The sequence below is a fragment of the Amyelois transitella genome, chromosome 14 (genome assembly GCF_032362555.1).
Source record: "Amyelois transitella isolate CPQ chromosome 14, ilAmyTran1.1, whole genome shotgun sequence".
Lineage (NCBI taxonomy): Eukaryota > Metazoa > Arthropoda > Insecta > Lepidoptera > Pyralidae > Amyelois > Amyelois transitella.
The window spans coordinates 2777789-2801714 of NC_083517.1; the positions used below are offsets into that span (position 1 = coordinate 2777789).

Below are 23926 nucleotides of genomic sequence, written 5' to 3' on the forward strand. Positions count from 1 at the left end.
CTAGCCCATCGCCTAAAAGAAGACTCCCAAGTTATCCCTACCTACCCCTTTGTCGCCTTTTACGACATCCATGAGACAGAGATGGAGTGGTCCTATTCTTTTTTCTATTGGTGCCGGGAACCACACGGCACTTTGACCAAAATTCAAATTCAAAATTATTATTCATTATTATAGGATACTTCATATCGCTTAATAATTGTCAAAACATACAAACTTATGGTTTAACAACATTGGTTGACGTCAAATAAATTACTTAAAACTAAGTTTACTGCCGCTTCCAAGGCGTCAGTGCGGAAGAAGCGGTAACAAACTGCACTGCAGCATTTGCTTCTTGTCATTCAGACAGACCTTTTCCTTTATCATTCAGACAATAAACATATTTTATTCTGAGAACACACGACGCCCGTTACACAAAGTGGCTGGTGCCTTGTTCGAGTAAATATTGTTCCCGTCCAAATAAAACTTGGCAATGTGACTTGGGTAATTTCCCATGGCGAAAAGTTTTCATTTCACTTCGCCCGGTGTGAAAATGTTGAGGGCACACTGTTGTTACGGCTTCGATTTAAAAAGTAAATAAAAAATTATAATAAAACATTGCAACAAATACTAATAAACTTGGGTTTGTTCTTTTAAACGATAGAGTAAACTAAATATATTATTTCAGGAATTAATTTAATTAAAAACAATGTATAAATTTGGAAATCTCTTTGTAGGTCATGGACTTGCAGCCTGTCACTATTTGAATCTAAATTCCATTGTTATGCTATATAGATGAGCGTGGCCTTTCAGTCATTTCGAGCCTGTTTGTTCTGTCTTCTCCGTAAGGGATAAGAGAAAGAGAGAAGTCCCCAACTTGTACGTATCGAAGAATAAAATTTATGTTTATGATATTGATATGACAAAACAAAAATAAAAACATACAAAGTATTTCTGATACCGAATCGAACATACAAACATAGAAGGTAACGAAGTATATTTTATTTTTCGGAGCAATAAACACCACCCCACCCCCACGCATGTCATATTACAGCAAACATTAATAACGGGATATTGATAAAAATATTGCCATTTATTTCTCAGATTGTTATTTTAGTTATTTTTGGGATCGTAATTATACTTTCATATTTGTTTATTTATTATCTTTGTTGGAATATGTTGATATAAGCTAACATAATAAGTAATAACATATGTATATATACATTTACATAAAATCACGTATCATTTACCCGAAGAGAGGTAGAGTCTATGAAAGCATCGTGCTAGTGTAAAGATGTATTTTACTCGATCTACCTATTTAGTGGCTTCGTTCACTTTCATAACTCTCTTCATGCAACCTCGTGTAAAATTTTAGTGACAATAAAATATATTGTCACTAAAATTTTACAATATTTTTAATTGATTTTTATTCTCTTTTTATTATAGGTATGTTTTTTAAATTATAATATACTTATACTTAACAAAATTTAACAAGAACATTGACAATATTTCTATATAAAAAATAAATATTCTTTATTATGCGAAAAGAGAAAATAAAAGTATGAAAACGTGAGTCATAAAAAACAGCCCCAAATCAAAATTCAATGCAACTCAATATCTATTCGACGCACGGCCGTAATAAAAGCAGGTAGTAGGTACGGGACGAGTGCGTTACGACATCCGACATCACTGCGGGACGTGTGACAACTCGTCTGGAAGTAATCGGCAAAAATCCTGTGATCCCTGTTTATTTTCGAAACTATGGATGTGAGGGACGCCCCGGTCCCGAAAGTTGAGGAGTTGGAAAAATGGCCGCGCGGCCTAATGGAGCGAGTGACCTTACGACGCGAATGAACTGGCCGGTATTTTGGTGAGATCGCCATTTTGTTTTTAGACGTTCGCTTTTTAAAAATTTGTGAACCATTTAGCTTTTTCTCGCTAGCGTGAGTACCTACTTCCACACGTACTAACTGCTGTACTACTGACCCATTGTTATCGTTTTTAAGGGATGAGAATTAAAATATAATGGTCCCAAGTATCTCCTGAGACGGATGTGCTGATTTCGCGCGTTTGGAATATAAAATAAAAATGCCATACGTTTCTAAGTCTCTATAAACTGCCATATTAATTCATACCCTTAGTTTGTCTACGTTCTTGACCAAGGTCATCAAATGGATAGTTTGATAAGATTTACATTCTCAAAAACAATTATAGCTCTCAGATCAATTTTTAAGCTGTACCCTATATTCTGCAACAAATATTTTTCATTCCTGATTGTATCCACAACTGTTGACTTCTTATCACTCCTATAATCATATGTTTCTATGCATATTAAAAATACATTTCGTGACTTTTTGAATATATTTTATCAGAATTATAAATCGAATTATCACAGTGTATTTTCATAGATTACCTAATACGTGACAGTTTTTGTTTCACTTACATAGAACGTGATCTGCCTCGATTTAAACTGATAATTTATGGCGAAATTTTTATTCCATTCAGCAGATAGAGTAAAACATTAAACACTTATAGCACCTACTTTTGGATTGGGTGTTAAGAAAACTACCATTCACACTTTGAGCAAGCCATTCCGCAGGGGTACTAAATAACACAAACCACACTATTCGTTACTTCCACACAGTAACGAAACTAATTCAACGAGTTTTCAGACTTGAGACAAAACCGAACCGGTAGATAAACAGAACGACTTAAAAACAAAACACTATTAAAGCAAGAAGTTACGACCTTAGTTCACCAGCTAACCTCACACTTGTGTTACAATGGAGAGCGCAAGCGATTTATTGATTGTTGTAAATAATTTAATATTTGTCGGAATATGCACTTGGAAATTATGTAGTAGTTAGGCACGGGTAGATATTATTAAGAATATACTTTCTATTTGATGATGTTTTACATACATACATACATAAAATCACGCCTCTTTCACGGAGGGGTAGGCAGACACTACCTCTTTCCACTTGCCACGATGATGTTATTATTGTTAATAATCGATACGATTGTTTATCGATTAACAAGTGGGAACCACAACTGTTTAAAGACCTCCCTCTATATTTTTTTTTATAAAATACTATCCAGCCAGGGTGCATTGCATTTGTCGATCATCATTGTCTGTGAAATGTCAACAATTGGGAGATCCTGGGGTGTATTTTAGCGGGCATTAAGTAACAATATTGTATCTTCTCTTGATGAAAACATCTTGAAACAAAAAGGTCGTCGGCAAGAAAAGGGTCCACTTGCGAAAGTCACATTGAGTGGTCGCCAAAGTCAGAAATTCGACATTAGGCAATCGTAATGCTGTGAAGGTGAATAAAAACTCCGGCGTTTGAGCGGGGGAGCAGCGCCCGAATCAAAGAACCTCTTAGACTTATTATTATACCGTTCGTGGAAAATTGGCGGGAAAACGCCATTTTTGCGGTCAAGTCCACTAGGAAGGAGGGTTTGCTTGATTTAGCAAAAGTGGACTTAAACCTTTTCTAATTCTTTGGGTAAACACACAAGTGTTAGTCGGAACTCATAATATAATGAATCTTGTCATGGAGATTTGATTCATATGAACTGCTTTATTAGACGTTAGTTGTATTTTATATATAACTTTTGTTGCAAAACGGTTTTTTTTTTGTTATTACTTCATACATACATGTAATCACATTTATTAGACAGAGCCAACAGTCTTGAAAAGACTGAAAGGCCACGTTCAGCTGTTTAATTTAGATGGAAATAGTGACAGGTAGCAATAGCTAATAAATACAATATATTTCTATATCGAATAGAATCCCAAGTTTATTAGCAAGTCCTTTAGTTTAAATTATTTTTCCCTAATATAAAAATAAAACATCCTTTAAGAACAATACTTTGGCAGGCAGTTATTTGAACTTACCACCAGGCAGACTCAGATCAGAAACAAATTATATGCCTAATATTAAAACTATTCATTTAAATTTTGATGGTTCTTTTCAAATAATATTATACAATTAAAAAGTTTCATTTTACTAATTAACTTTAATAAATATAATTTACATTTTCTTATACAACATCAGTATACTCGTAGGTTGGGATTGGCTTATAAAACTTGGGATTCTTTTAGGCGATGGGCTAGCGACCTGTGCCAAAAAGCTGAGCGTGGTCAATCAGTCTTTTTTAAACAGTTGGCTCTGTCTATAGACATGACTATATGTATATATGTACCATCAGTAGTTAGGTAGTGTATACATGTATATATATATATACATATATAGGTAGGCAGTTTGCGAGGCCGTCAGCCTGATTGATGATCACTAACAGGTAATTAGATAAGGGTCCCTCTTATCCTAATACGCGCCCTGATTTATCTGATATTTAACCTATTTATATCTTCAAAGTTATATATATATATTGTGTCACTAACGACATGATCCGGGTACTATATTTACTGTCTTATAAACACAATATATTATTTTACTGACTTCAAAGAAGAGTTTCACCGTTCGATTGTGATTTTTCAATTAATGAATCAATCACATAAGTCTCTTTCCCTGAAAGCTAGGCAGAGACGTTTTCTTTCCATTTTAGCATTAGCCAGAATCCCTTTATACTTCACTTTATATATAAATACATATAATCGCGTCTATATCCCTTGTGGGGTAGACAGAGCCATTAGTCTTGAAAAGGCTGAAAAGCCACATTCAGCTGTACGGCTCAATGATGGAATTGAGATTCAAATAGTGACAGGTTGCTAGCCCATCGCCTACAAGAAGAATCCAAAATTTATTAACCTTTGCCTTAGTCGCCTTTTACGACATCCATGGGAAAGATATCGAGTGGTCCTATTCTAAACTGTCGGGAACCACACGGCTCCCTTTATCCACATTCGTAACTCTCGTCATGCATCTTTGTCAGGAATGGGTCTAAGAGACCCATTCCATTCTTAACTTTTGCAACTTCAACTTAAAGACATCCCCCATTTGATTATTCAAAATTTATCTGGTTTTTATTTTTATTAGATATTATTAGCGTTATGGAAATCATGTAGATCTTAAGCAAAAAGCATTTGTAAAACAATATCACCTTGCCGTGTGGTTCCCGGCACCAATACACAAAAGAATAGGACCACTCCATCTCTTTGCCATGGCTGTCGTAAAACGCGACTAAGGGATAGATAGGCTTACAAACTTGGGATTCTATTTTAGGCGATGGGCTAGCAACCTGTCACTATTTGAATCTCAATTCTATCATTAAGCCAAATAGCTGAACGTGGCCATTCAGTCTTTTCAAGACTGTTGGCTCTGTCTACCCCGCAGGGGATATAGACCTGACCATATGTATGTATGTATGTATCACCTTGAAATTGTTACAATACCTATCGTGTGACCCGAGAAGAATTTGTTTGGTTGTTTGCCAACTGGCTAATTAGAATGTAATAAAATGGTACATTGCGAATGTTCAGCGCATCGGCTGTAGATGTATATTAATTATGTTTTCACGTCAAGAAAACACCGTCTAGATAGTGTCTTATTTGACCGTAAATTCATTAGCTGATGATAATGTATGGCAAATGAATTTATGCGAAAACATGTAAGTGGTATATAACATACAGTTATATATCTTGTACAAAATGTCATTTTGTTACTTTAGACTTTTATTTAATAAATAAATTAATAAATAAAAGTGGTCTAAAGTAACAAAATGAGACTTTGTACAAGATATATAACTGTATGTTGTCCAAATTGAATTAAATAAAAAAAAATGTGATAATATTTATCTATGTATGTATGCAGAAGCAAAAGAAGAAAAATCATTGATACTTACTGGTCCCTTCACTGGTCACGCTTTCACGTTTAAGGTGCGTTTTGTTAAGGTCGTTGGAAATTTTCTAAAAAATAGGTTTCACTATCTATTTTATCTATACATAAAAGGGAATACCACTCACTCGTTGATCACGAGATCTCAAAAACTATTAATCCAATATAGAGATAAAGAAGAAATAAAGGACAGGCTTATAAACTTGGGATTCTTCTAGGCGATGGGCTAGCTTTCCTGTCACTATTTTAATCTCAATTCTATCATTAAGCCTAACAGCTGCATTGACATAGCCTTTCTTTCAAGGCTACTGGCTCTGTCTATCGCAAGGGATATAGACGTGATTATATGAATGAATTAATTAATAAAGAAGAAATTTTCTCAGGAAGACTTTAATGATGACTTTAATGGAGACGTCCGCTGAGAAAGATTTTTTAGAAACGGGATATGTTCGTTTTAATTTTACTCAGTTATGCTGAAGTTACAATTGAGCTATATGCTCGTTAAATTATATAAAGAAGATATTTGATTAATATTCTTGTATCATTACCATATCAGGTAGGTACTGTATTGAAATTGTTTATAAATACACTCGCCATTACCTAGTCAATACATGTGATTCAAACCGTTGCGTCCTCCTTGCCAGTTGACAAAACATCTCTAACATAACACAATAGCGAGACACGAAAATAAAATATGGCGATGACAGACAGACAGACCGGGTGACGCCGAGAATGATGAACGCAGTTTATTTATAAATTACCATTAGGCACACATACGGATGAAAGTATGTCATCCATATAGTTCTCCTGGAATTGTAACAGTATACCTGCTTGTGCAATATTGCTTGTTAGAATTGTTTTCACGAAGCTTGGAAGAGACGCGTGTTACCGGAAAGAAATGCCTTGTAGCCTACGTTTAGGTTTATTAAAGATCATTTTTCATGTCTTACTGGTAATACCAAATTTAAGGAAATTGGTCTAGAAATTGTGTAAACCAAAATATTTTTTTTTGTCACTATGATAGATTCGGCCGGCTGAAGAGTTTGCTTTTTTGTTTGAACGCGCTTATCTCAGGAACGACTGGTTTGAATTGAAAAATTGTTTTTGTGTTGAATTGACCATTTATCGAAGAAGGCTTTAGGCTATATAACATCACGCTGCAACTATTAGGAGCGAAGAAATAATTGAAAATATGAAAAAACGGGGTAAATTATCATCATTGTGGACTTCAATGTTGCCCAAAATAACTATTCCACGCGGACGAAATCGCGGGCACAGCTAGTCATAAAATTATATAGTTTCACGTTACTATGCCTGTCAGCATAGTTTTACAGTACAGTCAATGGCGGAAAAACATGACTCCCTATTCAAAAAAAAACCAAAACTATCTCTTTTGCTGACAGTACATTGTACTATATGCAAACAAATGGATATCCATCCAATCCATTGCATCCGCCGGAAATATGCTCTACCTGAATTGTTAATAGATAGTAATATTATATCAATATTTGCTGTTAGTCGGCTGCCCCATTATTATCGCCATAGGGCAAAACTATTCGATTACATACTATGTCTGTATCCCATGCGGGGTAAACAGAGTCAACAGTCTTGCAAAGACTATTGGATAAACTAATTCCAATTTGTGTAATTATGTATGTTGATTAGTCAGTTAGCGAACCAAATAAATAAAACAGGCATATTCTCAAAGTTTTAAAGGCTTAAAAGATGCCTTTTTTCACGTTTTCCTGTTTTCACGAAATTCCGTGAATAGATACACTAGTAACCGGCAATGTGTTCCCGCAGACGGATTTTCGGCTTTCTGTCAATAAAATTTATGTGCTTGAGAAAATTGTTTCTTTTTCTAACTTATAGAAAAAGATATGTTTTTAAAAAGGTTAGATGACATCGTGTTATGACGACTATACGACTTTATAATACAATCTATTACCGCTTCCAAAGCACGAGTGTAGATGAAGCGGCGGAACAAACTACTTATATTGCTGCATCTCTTTGCCACACAATTACCCGGTAACAATTAACAAAAAAGAAACCTTTATAAACTTACATACAAACATATAATCACGTTTATATCCCTTGCGACGTAGACAGAGCCTGCAATTTCGAAAAGATATAGGTCACGTTCAGCTGTACGGCTGAATGATACAATTGAAATTCAAATAGTGACAGGTTGCTAGTCCTTCGTCTAAAAGAAGAATCATAAGTTTATAAGCCTAGCCCTTAGTCGTCTTTTGCAACATCCATGGAAACGTGATAGAGTGGTCCTTTTCTTATCCTATTTGTGCCGGGAACCACACGGCAAACTCCATGAAACAAATAAAATATATTTACTTATTAGATAGAGGGATATAGGCGTGACCAATATGTATGTATGTATGTATGTATTAGATAGAGCACAATTTGAGCCAACATTTTTTTAATCTAATTCAGATTTGAATGTACAATAGTTTGTGTTGTATGTGCTTACACGAAAAGGCTAAGCGAACGTTAGTTGTACAAATATAATTTTGCAACGAGCACATCACACGAAGCGCAATCACACCGAAACGCGCAACACGGCTAGGGATGGCAGATGGTTGTCATATCGATAATTTTATCGACTGAGAGATAATGTCAATAAACGATAATATCGACGGTTTGTATGTTAATGTGCCGTGTGGTTCCCGGCACCAGTACAAAAAAGAATAGGACCACTCCATCTCTTTCCCATGGATGTCGTAAAAGGCGACTAAGGGATAGGCTTACAAACTTGGATTCTTTATTTTAGGCGATGGGCTAGCAAACTGTCACTATTTGAATCTCAATTCTATCATTAAGCCAAATCAGTCTTGAAAAGACTGAATGGCCACGTTCAGCTATTTGGCTTAACGATAGAATAGAGATTCAACTAGTGACAGGTTGCTAGCCCATCGCCTAAAAAAGAATCCCAAGTTTGTAAGCCTATCCCTTAGTCGCCTTTTACGACATCCATGTGAAAGAGATGGAGTGGTCCTATTCATTTTTGTATTGGTGCCGGGAGCCACACGGCACTTTAAGTAATGTATGTTAATATCGATGTCAATAATTACGTTTTCCATTTCCTACGATCTTCCATTTCCTATCTGAAAACCTATAAAACAAAAGGTCACATCCGCTGCTAAGATTTTTACATTTAAAAATTTCTCTTAACCCCTTGTCTATATTTTTTATGCTTAACGAAATGATATCGATATTATCATATCGAATCGCTTGTTGGAAATATTATAGCGATGTTGTTGTCGATATTTCGATATTATAATAAATAAAATAAATTTAATATTACTCGTAGTATCGGATTTTCGATATATCGTTGCAACCCTGAACGCGGCCAGTCCTTTGTTTACACAGTACGGGCTCTCGCTAGCTCTGTTGACGAATAATTTGAATTCCGTCAATTGTTTGAGCGGGCTGCCCGCGATCGTTGCCGTGTAAATACGGCCGTGTTTATCGTAACTTTACAGATAAACAATAGTATGCAAACGTTTTCACGAACTGGATTTGTATAAGGCGGGTAATAAAAACTTTACCAATGTTTATAAATCTTTGGTTAAAATTCTTACGGCAGTGTAGTGCCGTGTAGTTTCCGCCACTTGAACTCTCCTTGTCTTTTCTAGTGATAACGAAAAATGGAACTAAGATGCCTATTAGGCACGTTCATTTTATGCAGCTTTTACCGTGATCCAATAGAATTCCGGTCAAAAAACCAAAAGCTAAAACTCTTTAAAAGTAAAAAAAAACACTTAAATTTTTAACAACAGAACGTCGCTTACCCGTCTTTTTAATACTGTTGGCTCTGTCAACCCCGCAATGAATATAAACGTGACTATAAGTATGTATGTAAAACACTTCACATAATTGTGTTTTATATATACATAATTGTATTTTCTTCTTTGCAGATGCACCATCCTATCCAGATGAAGCCGGCTGACAGTGAAAACAGAAATGGTAAGTTATTACATCATTTAAAAACATCTTAATGTAAGGTCATTTTCATTAATGATGGTGTGATGCGGCTTTAAATTAAAAACAATGACAATATTTTACTTAAAACTATAGGAATTTTATGTGGTCGATTTGCGTTCCACGCAGTATTCTGCAAAGGTTCTTAAAGGAAGTTCCAAGTTCTTTTTTTTGTAAGCATTTGAGTGCGTTTGATCACAATCTGCTTGGTGGTAAGCCAGATGAGGCCTTAGGTGGTGCACGCAAGCTCAAATAATGCCTATTAACTCTTGCTTTGAGAATCCTCAAGTCGTATGTATGCGTTTTCTAATAAAGGTACTGTATTTTTATCTCACAAGATATTCGCGTCACACTTAGTCTCCTTTCGGCAATAAGACAAAAAAACTTGGTTATATCGTCTTAATAACATGGTACAAGGGGACATAATGACATAACCAATATTGGTACCTTAACGTCCTAGTTTTGTAGTGTCTTTTTGACTATATTAAGCCAATGTTTGTTTGTCTGTTTACTTTACCGATATAATCGGCTCGGCAAAGATAAGCGAAGTAACTCAAGGACTGCAAACATGACTTATTCAATAGGCCCATATATCCCATAGTGTGAATAATCGTGTGTAATCTTATCCACATTTTTCTCAAAAACAAATCACTCCTCTTGCCCTAGTATTATTTATTTAAAACTTTAGTGCACAAAAAAAAATGTACAAAAGGCGGACTTAATGCCGTTTGGCATTCTCTAGCAGTCAACCAGCTGACCAAACAGAAAATCTTTAAGTTGGTGGTGTGATAAAGTGCACATGCATACTGACAAATACATACATATAAACTTATGTGTAATTCTTCCATATTTCTGTCCTTTATTAAGAACTAGCTGTGCCTGCGACTTCGTCCGCGTGGAATAGTTATTTTGGGCATCATTGAAGCCCTCAAGGATGCTCCTTCCACGATTTTTTTCACATTTTCCATTATTTCTTCGCTCCTAATAGTTTAATAGTTGCATCTAATCGTTATATAGCCTAAAGCCTTCCTCGATAAATGGTCTATTCAATACAAAAATAATCTTTCAAATCGAACCAGTAGTTCTTGAGATTAGCACATTAAAAAAACAAACAAACTCTTCAGTTTAATAATATTAGTATAGATAAATCTAAGTGCCTATTTAAACTAAAAAAAAAATATTCTAATAGAATTATAACCAGAAATATGTACCTAGAACTTACAAAAGAAAAAGAAATGAAAATAAAGTAGAAACGCCTGTGCAATACTGTCTTGCCGTCGTCGGGTCTTCCCATACTCCCTTAGGGGAGTCAGAGTAGATTGGTGAGGGCTTTTGGCCCTCTTCAATGGCAACATCGCTGCCTACGACTGTAGGCAGGTCGATGGGGTGGCCGTGACGGCCTGGGTCTTCACGTCTTCATACACTGGGAGTTCCCATCGGCGGCGGCGTCGTCACTGGTTGACGACGTCAGCCGCAAGGCAGCGAGGCGAGGGTTTCACCCGACGGCCCGGAGGGAGCGGAGTGGAGCGGCGCGATGCCGCGCAGGTGGCTGTGTGATGACGCGTCCGCCCTCTCGAATATCTAGGTTCTCCCACTTCAAATCCCTGAGCATCGTCGAGTTCCTCACGTAGCGCGGGGCTCCGACGACTGCGCTGAGACTTTGGTTCTCTTGAGCTCTGAGTCTTCTCCTGTTGGTCTCAGAGCAGAATGCGTACCACGCCGGGGCCGCGAACGTGAGGCGGGATCTGACGTACGTTTGGTAGATCCCGAGCTTCGTCCTCAGGGGGAGGCTGGAAGAGAGAACTGCGTAAAGTCTCCCCCTGGCTGCCTTGGTCATGAAGCTTGCGCTCGCCTCCTGGCCCTTTTATACCCTGCCGCCGCTAGCCGCGTCAAGGGCGGCAACCGTTACGCAAAAATAATCCTTATAGCATGATTCAGTATTTACGCGCGATGGCTTGTTAGGGTATTTTATTTCATGTATAAGTTTGGTGTTTCTATACCGATTTCGATGATTCTTTTTTTATTGAATAGGTACTTATATTAATTTTTAAGAATTATAAATGAGTGTGAGTGTTATTGGTATTATAAACATCAGAGTAAAGAAATATAATCAGAAATCTCCGAACTGCTAAGCTATTAGGAATTACACGTGTTATTGTAAGTCAACCATAAAAGATAGACTTATGCTGTCTTGGGATATTTTTTTAATAATTTTATGTAGAATATTTCCGTTATACATGGTTTTGCTGTATCTTTAACCATTGATGCTGCACACGCGATGGAAGCTTAAAAAATCAAGTAACTTCTCCCGTTTTCCCAACATTTCCTTTCACTGCTCTTCTCCTAGTGATTGTAGCGTAATGAAAAGTATACTATAACCTGCTCAGGAGTATGAAGAATAACTGTACCAAGTTTCGTTAAAATCCGTCTAGTAGTTTTTGTTTCTATAAAGAACATACAGACAGACAGACAGACAGACAGACAGACAGACAGACAGACAGACAAAAATTTTACTGATTGCATTTTTGCCATCAGTATCTATCACTAATCATCCCCTGATAGTTATTTTGAAAATATATTCCATGTACAGAATTGACCTCTCTACAGATTTATTATAAGTATAGATAAAGATTTTTGACTGGTATGTATGTATGGATGTTCATCTGTTCCCTCATAATTATTCGTCTGCTTAGTCGTTTTCTGCGTTGATGGTAAAAGTCAATCAAGAAAAACTCTTACAAATTTAAAATTCATTTATGAGGTGGACGTATCATTCATTTTTATTTACTCTCCATTGATTGACTTGAAATTTCTAAACTATACGAGGTAAGTGAAGACCCGAGTCTGAAAAGCAATGTTTGAGATTAAGAGATACATGATATATTACCCGCAGCTTCGCTCGCGAAAATTTAGCGTCACCTACAAAAAGCGACGAATATAGTTGGGATGAGTTGGGATGACGCAGATCTAGACAAAGCTTGACAAAAAAAAAACAGGATTTAAATTGATTAAATTTGAATGCGCTATATTGAATGTATTTCAAAAAGGTTGTAATTAATACAAATTCTATCTCAGTTACAACAAATAAAATTATTTCAGCGTTCCCGTTGCTTAATTAAAAATATAACGTTGACAAGTTGCCAATATATTTTACCGTTAATTATTTTGCTTTGTCATCACAAATTAATTGACATCTGATAATTATGGATTAATTGATAAATTTTCGTTCAATAGGAGATACTAAACAAATATAAAACCTCATTTAATTTATAGAGTGACTAGAGACCGAGGTAGCGAATGCCGTAATAAATATCGAGAAACATTACCAAAGGGGGAATCTGAGATCTGAACTTTAGCAGCTGAAGAATAAGAAGATTGGGAACTTATTCTTCTTCTACTTTAAGATTCTTCTTCCCTTTTGCTCGTGTTTCACTTTTCTACGATGTTTTTATAAAGCATTTACGCCGCATAAGGCAGCATTACATTTACATTACTCTTATAAATAAAGTTTTGACAATTTAATTTGGTTATAAGAGAATTCACGGTCGGATTCTAAAGTCAGACAAACAAACCGCTTAAACAGAATACGAAAGGTTTCTAAATGATAATTTACAGCGAAATAATTCAGCAAAATTTTAAGTATCGGTTGCCTCGCTCAACCCTCTCTAGGAATGCGTTTTAAAAGTTATTCGCATTTTTAAAAATCCGGCCAAGTTGTAAATCGGACTCGTGCATTTAAAATTCCGTGTCATTATTAATTTTTCAGAATTATTCGATAAACGACTTAATCGATTTTGTTCAAGTTTTAACCCATTTATAAAAAACTCTCTACTGCTAAGATCCACTACTAAGCAAAAGCTTCACCTCCCTTCTTTCCTCACCCCTCTTCCTTCCAGACCAACGAGTATTATAATATTCATTATCTATTTTATTCATTCCTCTTCGAATTCATATACATACCTTACAAATATATATATTTTTATTATATATTAATTTATATAAAAATACGTAATTGAGCAGTTCTTTTACTACACCGATTACACTTACTACAATGATTCCATAAAACTATGATTCCAAAAAAGTCACCATTCAAAATCAGCACAATCATTGAAACACGACGAACCAAACAAATTGTACACTTTTAAGTCCCCAGTTATATGTATGGAGTGCTATTCTTTAGTTAAATTTAAATGTTTATAGCGGTCCATTAAATATACCAACTTTCCAAATTTCAACCTAATAGTATCTAGCTATATCTTCGAAAAAATGGATAATGGATGGATAATGAGATAGAAATAAGAGTCCGCTTTAGAGCCATATCTATCTCTTTTGTGCTGTTTTGTATGTTTAACTCTTATGGTACAATAGTTTATCTATCTAACTAAAATAGCTGTGACATACTACCCTCATCTTATACTACGTGTACATAGATTCCGCTACTGCCATCTGGCTACGGAACCCCAAAAAAGATCAAGAAGTAGGTATATTGTTTAAACGTTTTTCGAAATGTGTCGTAAACCTCGGCCCCCCATTTCCCCCTAATCGATGTGTTGCGGTCACAGCCGGCGCCGTTGGCAGGCAGACCACGTACAATGTGGGGACCTCTCAAGACAACACGCGTGACTATTTTTCCTGATCGCACGTCTCGTTTTATGGTTTTTGACGGAATGGTAGGTGGTCAACTTCCATCCTGACGGGTCAGTGTGAATTTTACTCGATCAAACGCGTCGAGCAAGTAATCACTAATTTGTATGCATAGTGCTTAATGCATTAGTGCCATCACGTTACCACTAGATGGCGCTGATCAAATCATATACAAATTCGCGTTTACTTGCTCGACGCGTTTGATGGAGTATAACTAGCACTATACCCTCTGATCAGAGGTGCGGAGAATACATATAATATTGTGTGTACCTAACTAGCTTTCGGCCACTGGCCGATCGATCTTTGTACAAAGTCTCATCAAAATCTGTTCAGTGTTTAAACTTTGAAGTGGTAACAAACAAACTTACTTTCGCATTTATAATATAACAGTTTGCTTGTTTGTTTGTTTGAACGTGCTAATCTCAAGAGCTACTACGCAGGTTATAAATGAAAAATCTTTTGGCGTTGAATAGACCATTATTCAACGCCAAAAGATTTTTTATCGAGGAATGCTTCAGGCTTATATATAACATCACGCTGCAACTAAAAGGAGCAAACAAATAATGGAATATGTGAAAAAAACGGGGAAAATTATTCATCATTGAGGGCTTCAATGATGCCCAAAATAATTATTCCACGCGGATGTAGTCGCAAGCACAGCTAGTGTATAAAAAACGTCCGGTCAAACATATACTGACTTGTTGACAAGTATGTGGAGCAACCGATCATATTCCAATAGATCGTTATTGTACCCGTACCTACGATGTACAATTGTTGCAATTCCGACCTTGACGTGACGTGGCTCATACGATGTAATAGTGTTGTATCATATACCACTGAAGTTCTAGGTCGGATTCTATTCTATTGAGGATTCTGATTGACTGATTGACTAATACAACAATGCACAGCCCATATCGCTGGGTGTAGAGATTCTAAATTTATATAATTTATACTTCTTCCTCTATAAATGAGTATATATAAGTTGAAGGGATAGGCTTATAAGCTGCATCTCTCTTCTCCAATATACATAATCTGGGATTTTCAAGGGCAAAAGTGAATAGGCACTATTTGAGGTTGCGTGTACTACCTTAGGCCTCATCTTGCTTACCACCAGGCAGATTGTGGTCAAACACACTCAAATCTATTTTTATTATAATTTGTGATTCTTCTTTTAGGCGATGGGCTCAAATTCTGTCATTTGAATCTTAATTAAACTTAACACCTGACGTGGCATATCAGTCTTTTGAGACTGCTGCCTCTTTCTCTACTTCGCAAGGGATAGACATGATTAAATGAATGAATGAATTAATGAATATAGATGGTACCGTACATTGTACAATTGCGTTGCATTACCGACCTTGAGTGACGCGGGTCAGAAGAGGAAGTAGTGTTGTATGACATGCCAGTGATGTAATAGTGATGTTTATGTACGCATGTATGTATGTACATACCTAATAACATGCATGCATAAAACTGGAGAGGCTGATTTTCCTTATGTTATTGCATTAATATTGGTTTATGTAAGAGCCAATGATTTTTTTTAAGTTAGGTACATTAGTTTGAATACCAACCCACGTTCCTACGGTAAGGGAAGAGGAAACCTGCAGATTTAGGCGACTGGATGTGTTACCTTGATCCAATACGAGTTACAATTCCCCTGCAAAGGTTTCAGAGGTCAAGTTGGAGTCGCTTCGAGTAAAACCCTGACACATCTAATCCAGGATCCATGGTCAAGGGCGTACCCCGGGCTCCTCTTCAGAATGGTGAAGATGTAACGGGGACTATAGACAGGAGGTTTATGTAAAGGATATGTAATATAAAATCTGTTTTCGTAAAGATTTCTGGAAAATATTAAAATCCAAAGAATCAGCATGGAACTTAATTCCGCAGAGTTTGGAAGTAACTTTTGTGTATGGTACTAATTTTGATTTTGTTTTTTTTTTATTCTTATGTGCACTTGAAAAGTTCTTGATTGATTGAATGAAGAGCATAGATCTGTTTTAAATCTTCTAAATTTTAGAGCCTTCTAAGCTTCTTTTCAAATACTTATTTTTTATCTCTATCTCGTTCTAATCGTATAGACGTGCCTATTCTCAAGAACCTTCAGAACCTAAGCTAAGAAAGTATGGATTATGCGTTGAAGGAAGCCAAAGCCACATTCTGCAAACATCACCCTGCATAGTTGTCTCCTGATTGAGTGCTATGTCGCTACCGTGACACCGACAGGACGGCAATCATTACCTCGAAACGCCGCGGGGAACAGAGGTGACAAAATGAAGAACGATCGCAAACAGGCGCCCGCGCACCTATCAGCTTTAGTTGTGTGTGCGACGCGCTTGAGTGCAGACGTGTGTGATGTGATGTGATAACTGTGTAGTGAAATGCGTGGCGAGACTGGAGGCGCGCGGGGAAAGCAGGGAGGCCGGAATGGCAGTGGTTACCCGCCCATCAGCGCCGCCTACTGGCTACCACCGTCGAACCCGACCCCCTATCATGTGCCAGGTTCGATTTTCAAACTACAAACTCGCTCAGGCGCATGTCATGTGATGTTTTCAGTTGACGCTGGCTGAATGTGAATTGGAAATTGCGACGACAAAGGTCGAAGAAGGATTGTCTGTTTCTTTTCTTCTTTTGAATAGGACGTTGAACTTTCGATGCGCACTTTGCTCTTTTGTCATTAGTGTAATATATGATCAATGAGTGTAGGTACTTTGTGGAACTTTGAGGTGGAAGTTTTTCAAAGGGAATACGTATAACAGTATCTTGAAAATTATGACATTTTGATTGTTAGTTGACGTTGTTAATGTTGATGCGTGACTTTTATTAAGTAATAACAAATGTTTCATTACTATTTATATCCTTTTACGGGCGTCATAAGTTTACATTACACGTTTTCCTTGTACTTAACTATTACATTTTTATTTATCCTTAAAACTGGGAATATCGAATTAAATAGCTTAAGTTGCACTATAACTACACCAAAATAAAACTAACCACTTTATTTACTTACTCCACATACATACCTACACATAATTCATCATAAAAAAAATGTGTAGAATAAGTTAAATAATACAGCATTTAATCATGGAGCCGGCAGCCGACTCTTGCTTTACCTATCACATCTGTTACTTACACCAAGTTCAGTATGAGTACCATATAACTACTATCAAAGAAAAATGTGAGTAATCCTATTCTCTTTTACCAAAAACCACAAGACCAAGGCAACATGCAAGTATTTGGTAAACTAGGTACCTAATTAAAACTGTACGTTTTTGTTCTTACATTTTGAAAAAAAAAACATATTTTTTTTTAAATATGTAATAAGTAGATCGAATATAAGAAAACTAATTTTGTAAGTTCTACTATAACAATGGTTATTATAGAAAATAAATCAACAATTCAAATAAAACAGTAGACTTTCCAAAAAACACTGGCTGAAAATTATACCTACTCGTCGTCGACATAACTAGTGTTTAAAAGCAAAATGAAAATCGAACCGAAGCGTCGTTAATTTTCCACGTCTATTTATCACACAATCACGATTCACGACTTGAAAAAAAAACTATTGTTTCCAGCATTTCGGTCAATGTCGAGTTGGAAACGAGGCAGAATTAGAAAACACGCCAAATCGTTCCGATGGGCCGGAACATTAAGCAATACACCGCTATGACAAATATTTTGGAATTTAATTAAACAATAGATTTTATAATTGACATTGTCGCTTTGCTTAAATACTAGGCCAATGATTTTGAAAGTGACAAAATTAAGCAAATGATTCTTATGACAATTTTTTTAAAGATACAATGCTGTTTTAGAAGCATTAGTCTTCATAGACCTGTTGGTAAATGCTTTGCTTTCAGCAATGGAAAAATTACTGAAAGTGATTAAAGAAAAATAGGTAAACCGTGCCGTGCAGCCATCTTTGATAGAGGTCTACGAGTATATAGTCCAGGAGCGAATTAATTACTACCATTACAAATAATATACGGTTAAAAACCGTAAGTTTAAAATGTAAATCTTACCGAATACCGATTTAGAGATATTTAACTCAAATGCATATTTTAAAATATATTCATTATAACTGAGAGATTTACTTTACACACGAATTAAAATAAGATCATTGAAATCAAATAAAGGATAAAAATTCCAAAATCATTTCCAATCCCGTCTGCATCCCCGTATAAGAGAATAAATTTGAATCAGTTGTGTTTCATTGATGCTTCTCAAAGATAAAATCAGAATTGTTCTAAAAGTAAAGGGAGAGAGAGAGAGAGAGAGTTAAATGAGACTAAAATTAATGACTCGAACGTCAGGCTGGACATGAAACAGTCGAAACACTTAACCGCAATATAAACGCTTATTTATAGACAACCGTAGTTAACGCAGTGTCAAATCTGTGACTAGACAAATTCAATTCTGAATAAATATCGGTAAATTAATAAACATAAAATTTAAAACAAAATCGTAATCACGACATACCTACCTACTAAAAATATTAATTACATGGTATAATTTTAACACTGCTAAGCATTTTAGGCATAATGATCTTTTTGCGTAACTTTTCATTTGTTTGTAAAATGTTACGCAAAACAATAAATTAATTCTACCAAAAATCGTTATGCAGTTGTAACATTGTGCTGATCATGATTTAAGTTATCCAATATTGATCTAAATAATTACCGTGGTCTTTGCAAAATGTAATATAAAACATCTATTTTCACCCCAATAAAACATACGTATCTATTATTAAAATTAATTGTAGCAAATATTCCTACTTCCCCTTAATTATCATACAATATTAGCTCAATATTTAACTTTAATATCAATAAGTCTTGCTTATGTGAACGAATTTGATACCATTATCAACTTTTTACTTTCACACGAAGTCTAGCTTGTGCAAATGTTTTGATTCGTGAGTAATGTTTATTTTGTAAACCTACTGAGGTAATAACACAGAATTATTCATAAACTAATAGCACTGTGATTTGATTCATATAAGCGATCACGACTATTGTTATTATTATTGAAGTGAAAACTTCTTTAGCAGCGTTGTGCACTATTTGTGACGGTTTAAAAATGGTAAACTTGCATTAGACACGTGACATGATCGAAAATTCATCAGCTAGATCGCCGACGCGGCGTAGGAGACGAAGGACTACCCTTTTTTTCAAACGCGTGGCGAAAATATATGCCTAAAATGATTTCCTAACACTTCCAAAATATCAAAAATGCCCAACAGTAATATCGAAATTAACTATCAAAGTTAAATACGTAAATGTCATTACTTAATCACATTCATACGTTAGTTTATGAATAAGTTTTAATTCAGTAGAACACTAGTTCGCAACAAATTTACTTTAAATTACTTTGAATCAAATCTCTTTGAGATTAAGTCGGGAATCGTGGGAAATTTCTCAACTTGCAATGAATTCTCTCGCAATGTTGCATGTGAAAATACATGTGTTCTATGGAAACTTACATTCTTTTTGCATGTCCTATTACTGTGTTTTTATTTCTGCGATCTATATATAGTTAATTTATCTATGGTTTATTGGAACAAAATTATGTATACCCAATTTTGTGCATCTTTATCGGAGACAATTGGCAACATTGACTTTTTACTATCTAAATAAGTATCACTTTCGTTACGGTGAGTATTCTGAAATTGCCACGAGAATGGGATTTTTACGCAAAGATACATGCACAATTTAGTACCTTTAAAATTTTTATCCACTAATAGACAAAGTTTAAATAAATTTAATTCCTATCCACTAATAGTATGTTTGTTACTTACCACAGAGTTGTTTGAATTGATTACACTTGAACTTCAATGAGACCTTGAACGTCATCGTTGGTTGTTGAGCATTTAAATATTCTTGAGCCAATGCCGTGTGGTTCCCAGCACCTTAGTATGACCTATACGATTGGAGTGTGTATACACTCTCATCTCTATCTCTTTCCCACTAAGGGAATAGCCACATTCATCTGGTGCAGCTTTTACCATGATCTGAAATGTCCAAAATAGTGCGGTCAATTAGGTCAGTTGGGAGTTGTTTTGTATAAAAATCTGATGTATTTAATCAAGAAACATGAAAAAGAATGAGAAGATGTGACGGGGATCAACGTTTAGAAGAAGAAGAATAGATTCTTGGTCCAATGGCAGTGGTACTGTTTTATCATACTTAGCATGCCTTTGCCTTGGACTCTTTATAAACAAACACTGCCCGGGCATTTTTGCCGACCGCAAACAATGACAGACGCAGTCGATTCACTTGAATTATTATGATTCACTTCGTTAGCTTAGGTATTTCATTCAAATTCTATAGCAGCAAGTTTAAATTTATTATTCAGCTTTTTAGGTGCTTTATCTATTTTATCCAGGTTTACCTATAATGCTTCTGGATGAGACATTTCGAGTAAGTTACCATTCATCTTAAGGACTTTGATTACATTTGCGTGTTCCTAGTTGCAACTTCCAAATTATATGCTTTTAATGTCCATTTTCTCTATACTTACCAGTCTTGGGTAGGCAGAGACTATCTCTTTCCACTTGCCACGATCTCTGCATACTTCCTTCGCTTCATCCACATTCATAACTCTCTTCATGCAAGCTCGGCGGTAAATGATAAAATTGAGATTCAAATAGTGACAGGTTGCTAGCTTGTGTCGCCTAAAAGAAGAATCCCGTATGTTAAAACTTATCCCTTAATCGCCTATTACAACATTCATGGGAAAGAAATGGAATAGTCCTATTCTTTTTTCTATTGGTGTCGGGAATCACGTGTGTGTTTCTACACAAAAGTCTTCCACTAATCATTCAAGACGTGTTAAACATAAAACCTACCGTACGATGTTATCTGTTTAAACAAGTGTGTCGTCTGCGCTTGCGCAAGCCTTGTCCGCAGCCCGCGGCTCGTGTTACTACAATACCTTAGTGTAAGATCATACTGCGATTGTGTAGGTATAATTCTTTAATATGAGAATATGTACATTTTTCACATTGAAAACATTACGTTTCTATGTAATTTATATTTGTACGAAGAATAAGAACCCCTACTTATTTTATTGGAGACATATACTGTAAAAATATAAAAATAGGAAATACTCTGATATTTCTTTTTAAAACTTATCGAAGAATAATCTTGACAAGTTTACAACCATAAAAGAAGGCTTTCGCATAATTTCTAAATATTGCTTATCGCAAAAGAGCGGTTTTGTATCACATCACTATCAATGTTTATATGTAAAGTACGTACAATGATTTCCATATTGAACCGTGCAATATCCACCATAACATGTGAATTATCAATAACTAATACAATAACCGTGCCAGCCGATAGAATGCTACATTCACATATGAATCATAGCCGATAAGTATTCAAGACATGCCTCACACCTCTCCAAGAACGATTGTAATTTTATGCATCATTGTACTTAGTAGTGCGATGGCAGGATATCCTCGCGAAGAGAAAAGGAATCCGTTTTACGTGTACCGTCGCGTTGTAAAAGGTTTCGGTATTGAAAAGTGATTTGTATGTACCTACTAGCAGAATGTTTCATGGTATTTTAAATAATCCATGCATAAAATAAAATAGTATTTTACCGATAAAAAATGAGAAGACCAACAGAAGATAAAAATGTGATTTTTAGAATTTAGTTTTTGTCTGTCTGTCTGTATGTTTGTACTCGCATCACGGGAAAACTATTGCTCCGTTTTGAATGCGGTTTTCTACACATGTATTAAGGTTTGTCCAATTTAGAAACTGCTTTCAGAAAACATTTTTCATCCAACCCCTATAAGAGACGACAATACGGGGGTCAGCTTATTCAGTGAACTTTTACGATTAAAAGTGAATAGATAAATTAGGAATCATAAAAATTACTTTATGCCTTTTGCTATTAACTTCACATACTTAATGAAATTAGATTTCAAATTAATAGAATCAACTAAAACTAACTATCACATATTTCAATTTCTTTATTTCATTATAATCATGACTCATACCACTCATATTTTCTTAATTCTATATAAACAACATAAAAAATGAGATGCATTTAACAGTGAATCATGAAATCACTTCACAATTGCATATTAGTGAGATTTAAGCTGCCATTTCTCACTCCATCCACCCAGTTGAGCTTATGTCAGTAATTTGTACACGTTGATAAGGGCACGTCCATACTGTATTATAAAATACACATATATGTACATTCATACATAAATCCCGCCTCTTTCCCGGAGGGGTTACATTTTAATTAAGTATAAATATTAATATAGGTATATTTTTTTTTTTTAATATATAAAATATTGAAACTAAATGATTAACTTCTTATTGTTAAAAATAAGCTTGCAAAAAAATATTGTCGAAATGCTTATAAAAATTTTTAAATAAAGTAAATCTGATTTTCTTATCTTGTAGATTCTCTTCAACACTACCTGTTTGCAACCTGTAATAAATACATACTCAAATCCCAACTATACTTTTTTATTAATTATTATGGGACATTTCAACATCACTTTCAATTATTGTCATTTCTTTTTGTTTTACAATATTGGTTGACGTCAAATAAACTACTTAAAATTAAGTTTACTACCGTTTTCAAAGCGTCAATGCAGAAGAAGGGGTAACATACTGCACTGCAGCATTTTCCTCAACAACGTCAACTTCAACAACTTCACAATTATCCTAACTTAGAACAGAAATATGAACGACATTGTTGTAATTAATTGATTTATGCGAAATTTAAATCATAAAAAATATATTTTATAAAGATCATTTAATATTCTATTACAAAAGCGCATTGGGTGTTCGGTGAGAATTAAATAAATATTTTTTTTATATCAATCTGAATGTACCTTTATACCGGCGTTAGTACGACTTGCACTGCATATAGTACAATGGCGTCTATAAATCGGGCAGCGCACTCACGCCCGAACCAAACGAGCCGTTGTATGCCGTAACCGTTTGGCCGCGTCAAAATGTCGAACGTGTGACGTCACACCGCTCGCTCTCACCAGGGTTGACAAATTTTAAAATGTTAAGTCGTATATATTTCTATTGGATTGTTTTTTATTCATTTTCATCATTTCAAGCAAATAAATATTCTATTCCATTCTATTCTGGGAAAAAGCAAAACAAGAGCCATTACAGTTATGTGTTTCCTATTTAAGTTGGCGACTTTTTACGCTCCTCCAATGAACATCCGTGTGACATACGTCACACTACTTAGCCCCATAAGGATTGGCGGTTATTTTAGTATTATAATGTTTGTCAATATCCCAAAGGAAAAGCGGAAAGAGAGCCCAAACAGCCATTTATTTACTTTTTTTAATTAGGCAAATATTTACTCTCCTTACCCTTTTAATGAAAAAAAATTGAAATAATTTCTAATAATATACATACATACAAACCATCACGCCTGTCTCCCACTGGGGTGGGCAGAGACTATGGATTTCCACTTGCTACGATCCTTACAGACCTCACCCACTTCCTCTACATCATAATATT

The 23926-nt window shown here is 35.4% G+C and overlaps 1 protein-coding gene across 6 annotated transcripts in view; it reads left to right on the forward strand.

Moving 5' to 3' along the window:
• Nucleotides 1–23926, forward strand: part of LOC106130884 (CUGBP Elav-like family member 1) — a 127395-nt gene that overhangs the window by 31907 nt on the left and 71562 nt on the right. For all 6 annotated transcript variants that reach the window (XR_001228505.2, XM_013329821.2, XM_060947935.1 and 3 more), the window contains one exon: nucleotides 9710–9758. Coding sequence is in view for 5 of the 6 variants with exons in the window: in XM_013329821.2 (XP_013185275.1) it covers nucleotides 9710–9758 (49 nt within the window). In the remaining variant the exon portion in view is untranslated. The remainder of the gene's footprint in view (nucleotides 1–9709; nucleotides 9759–23926) is intronic.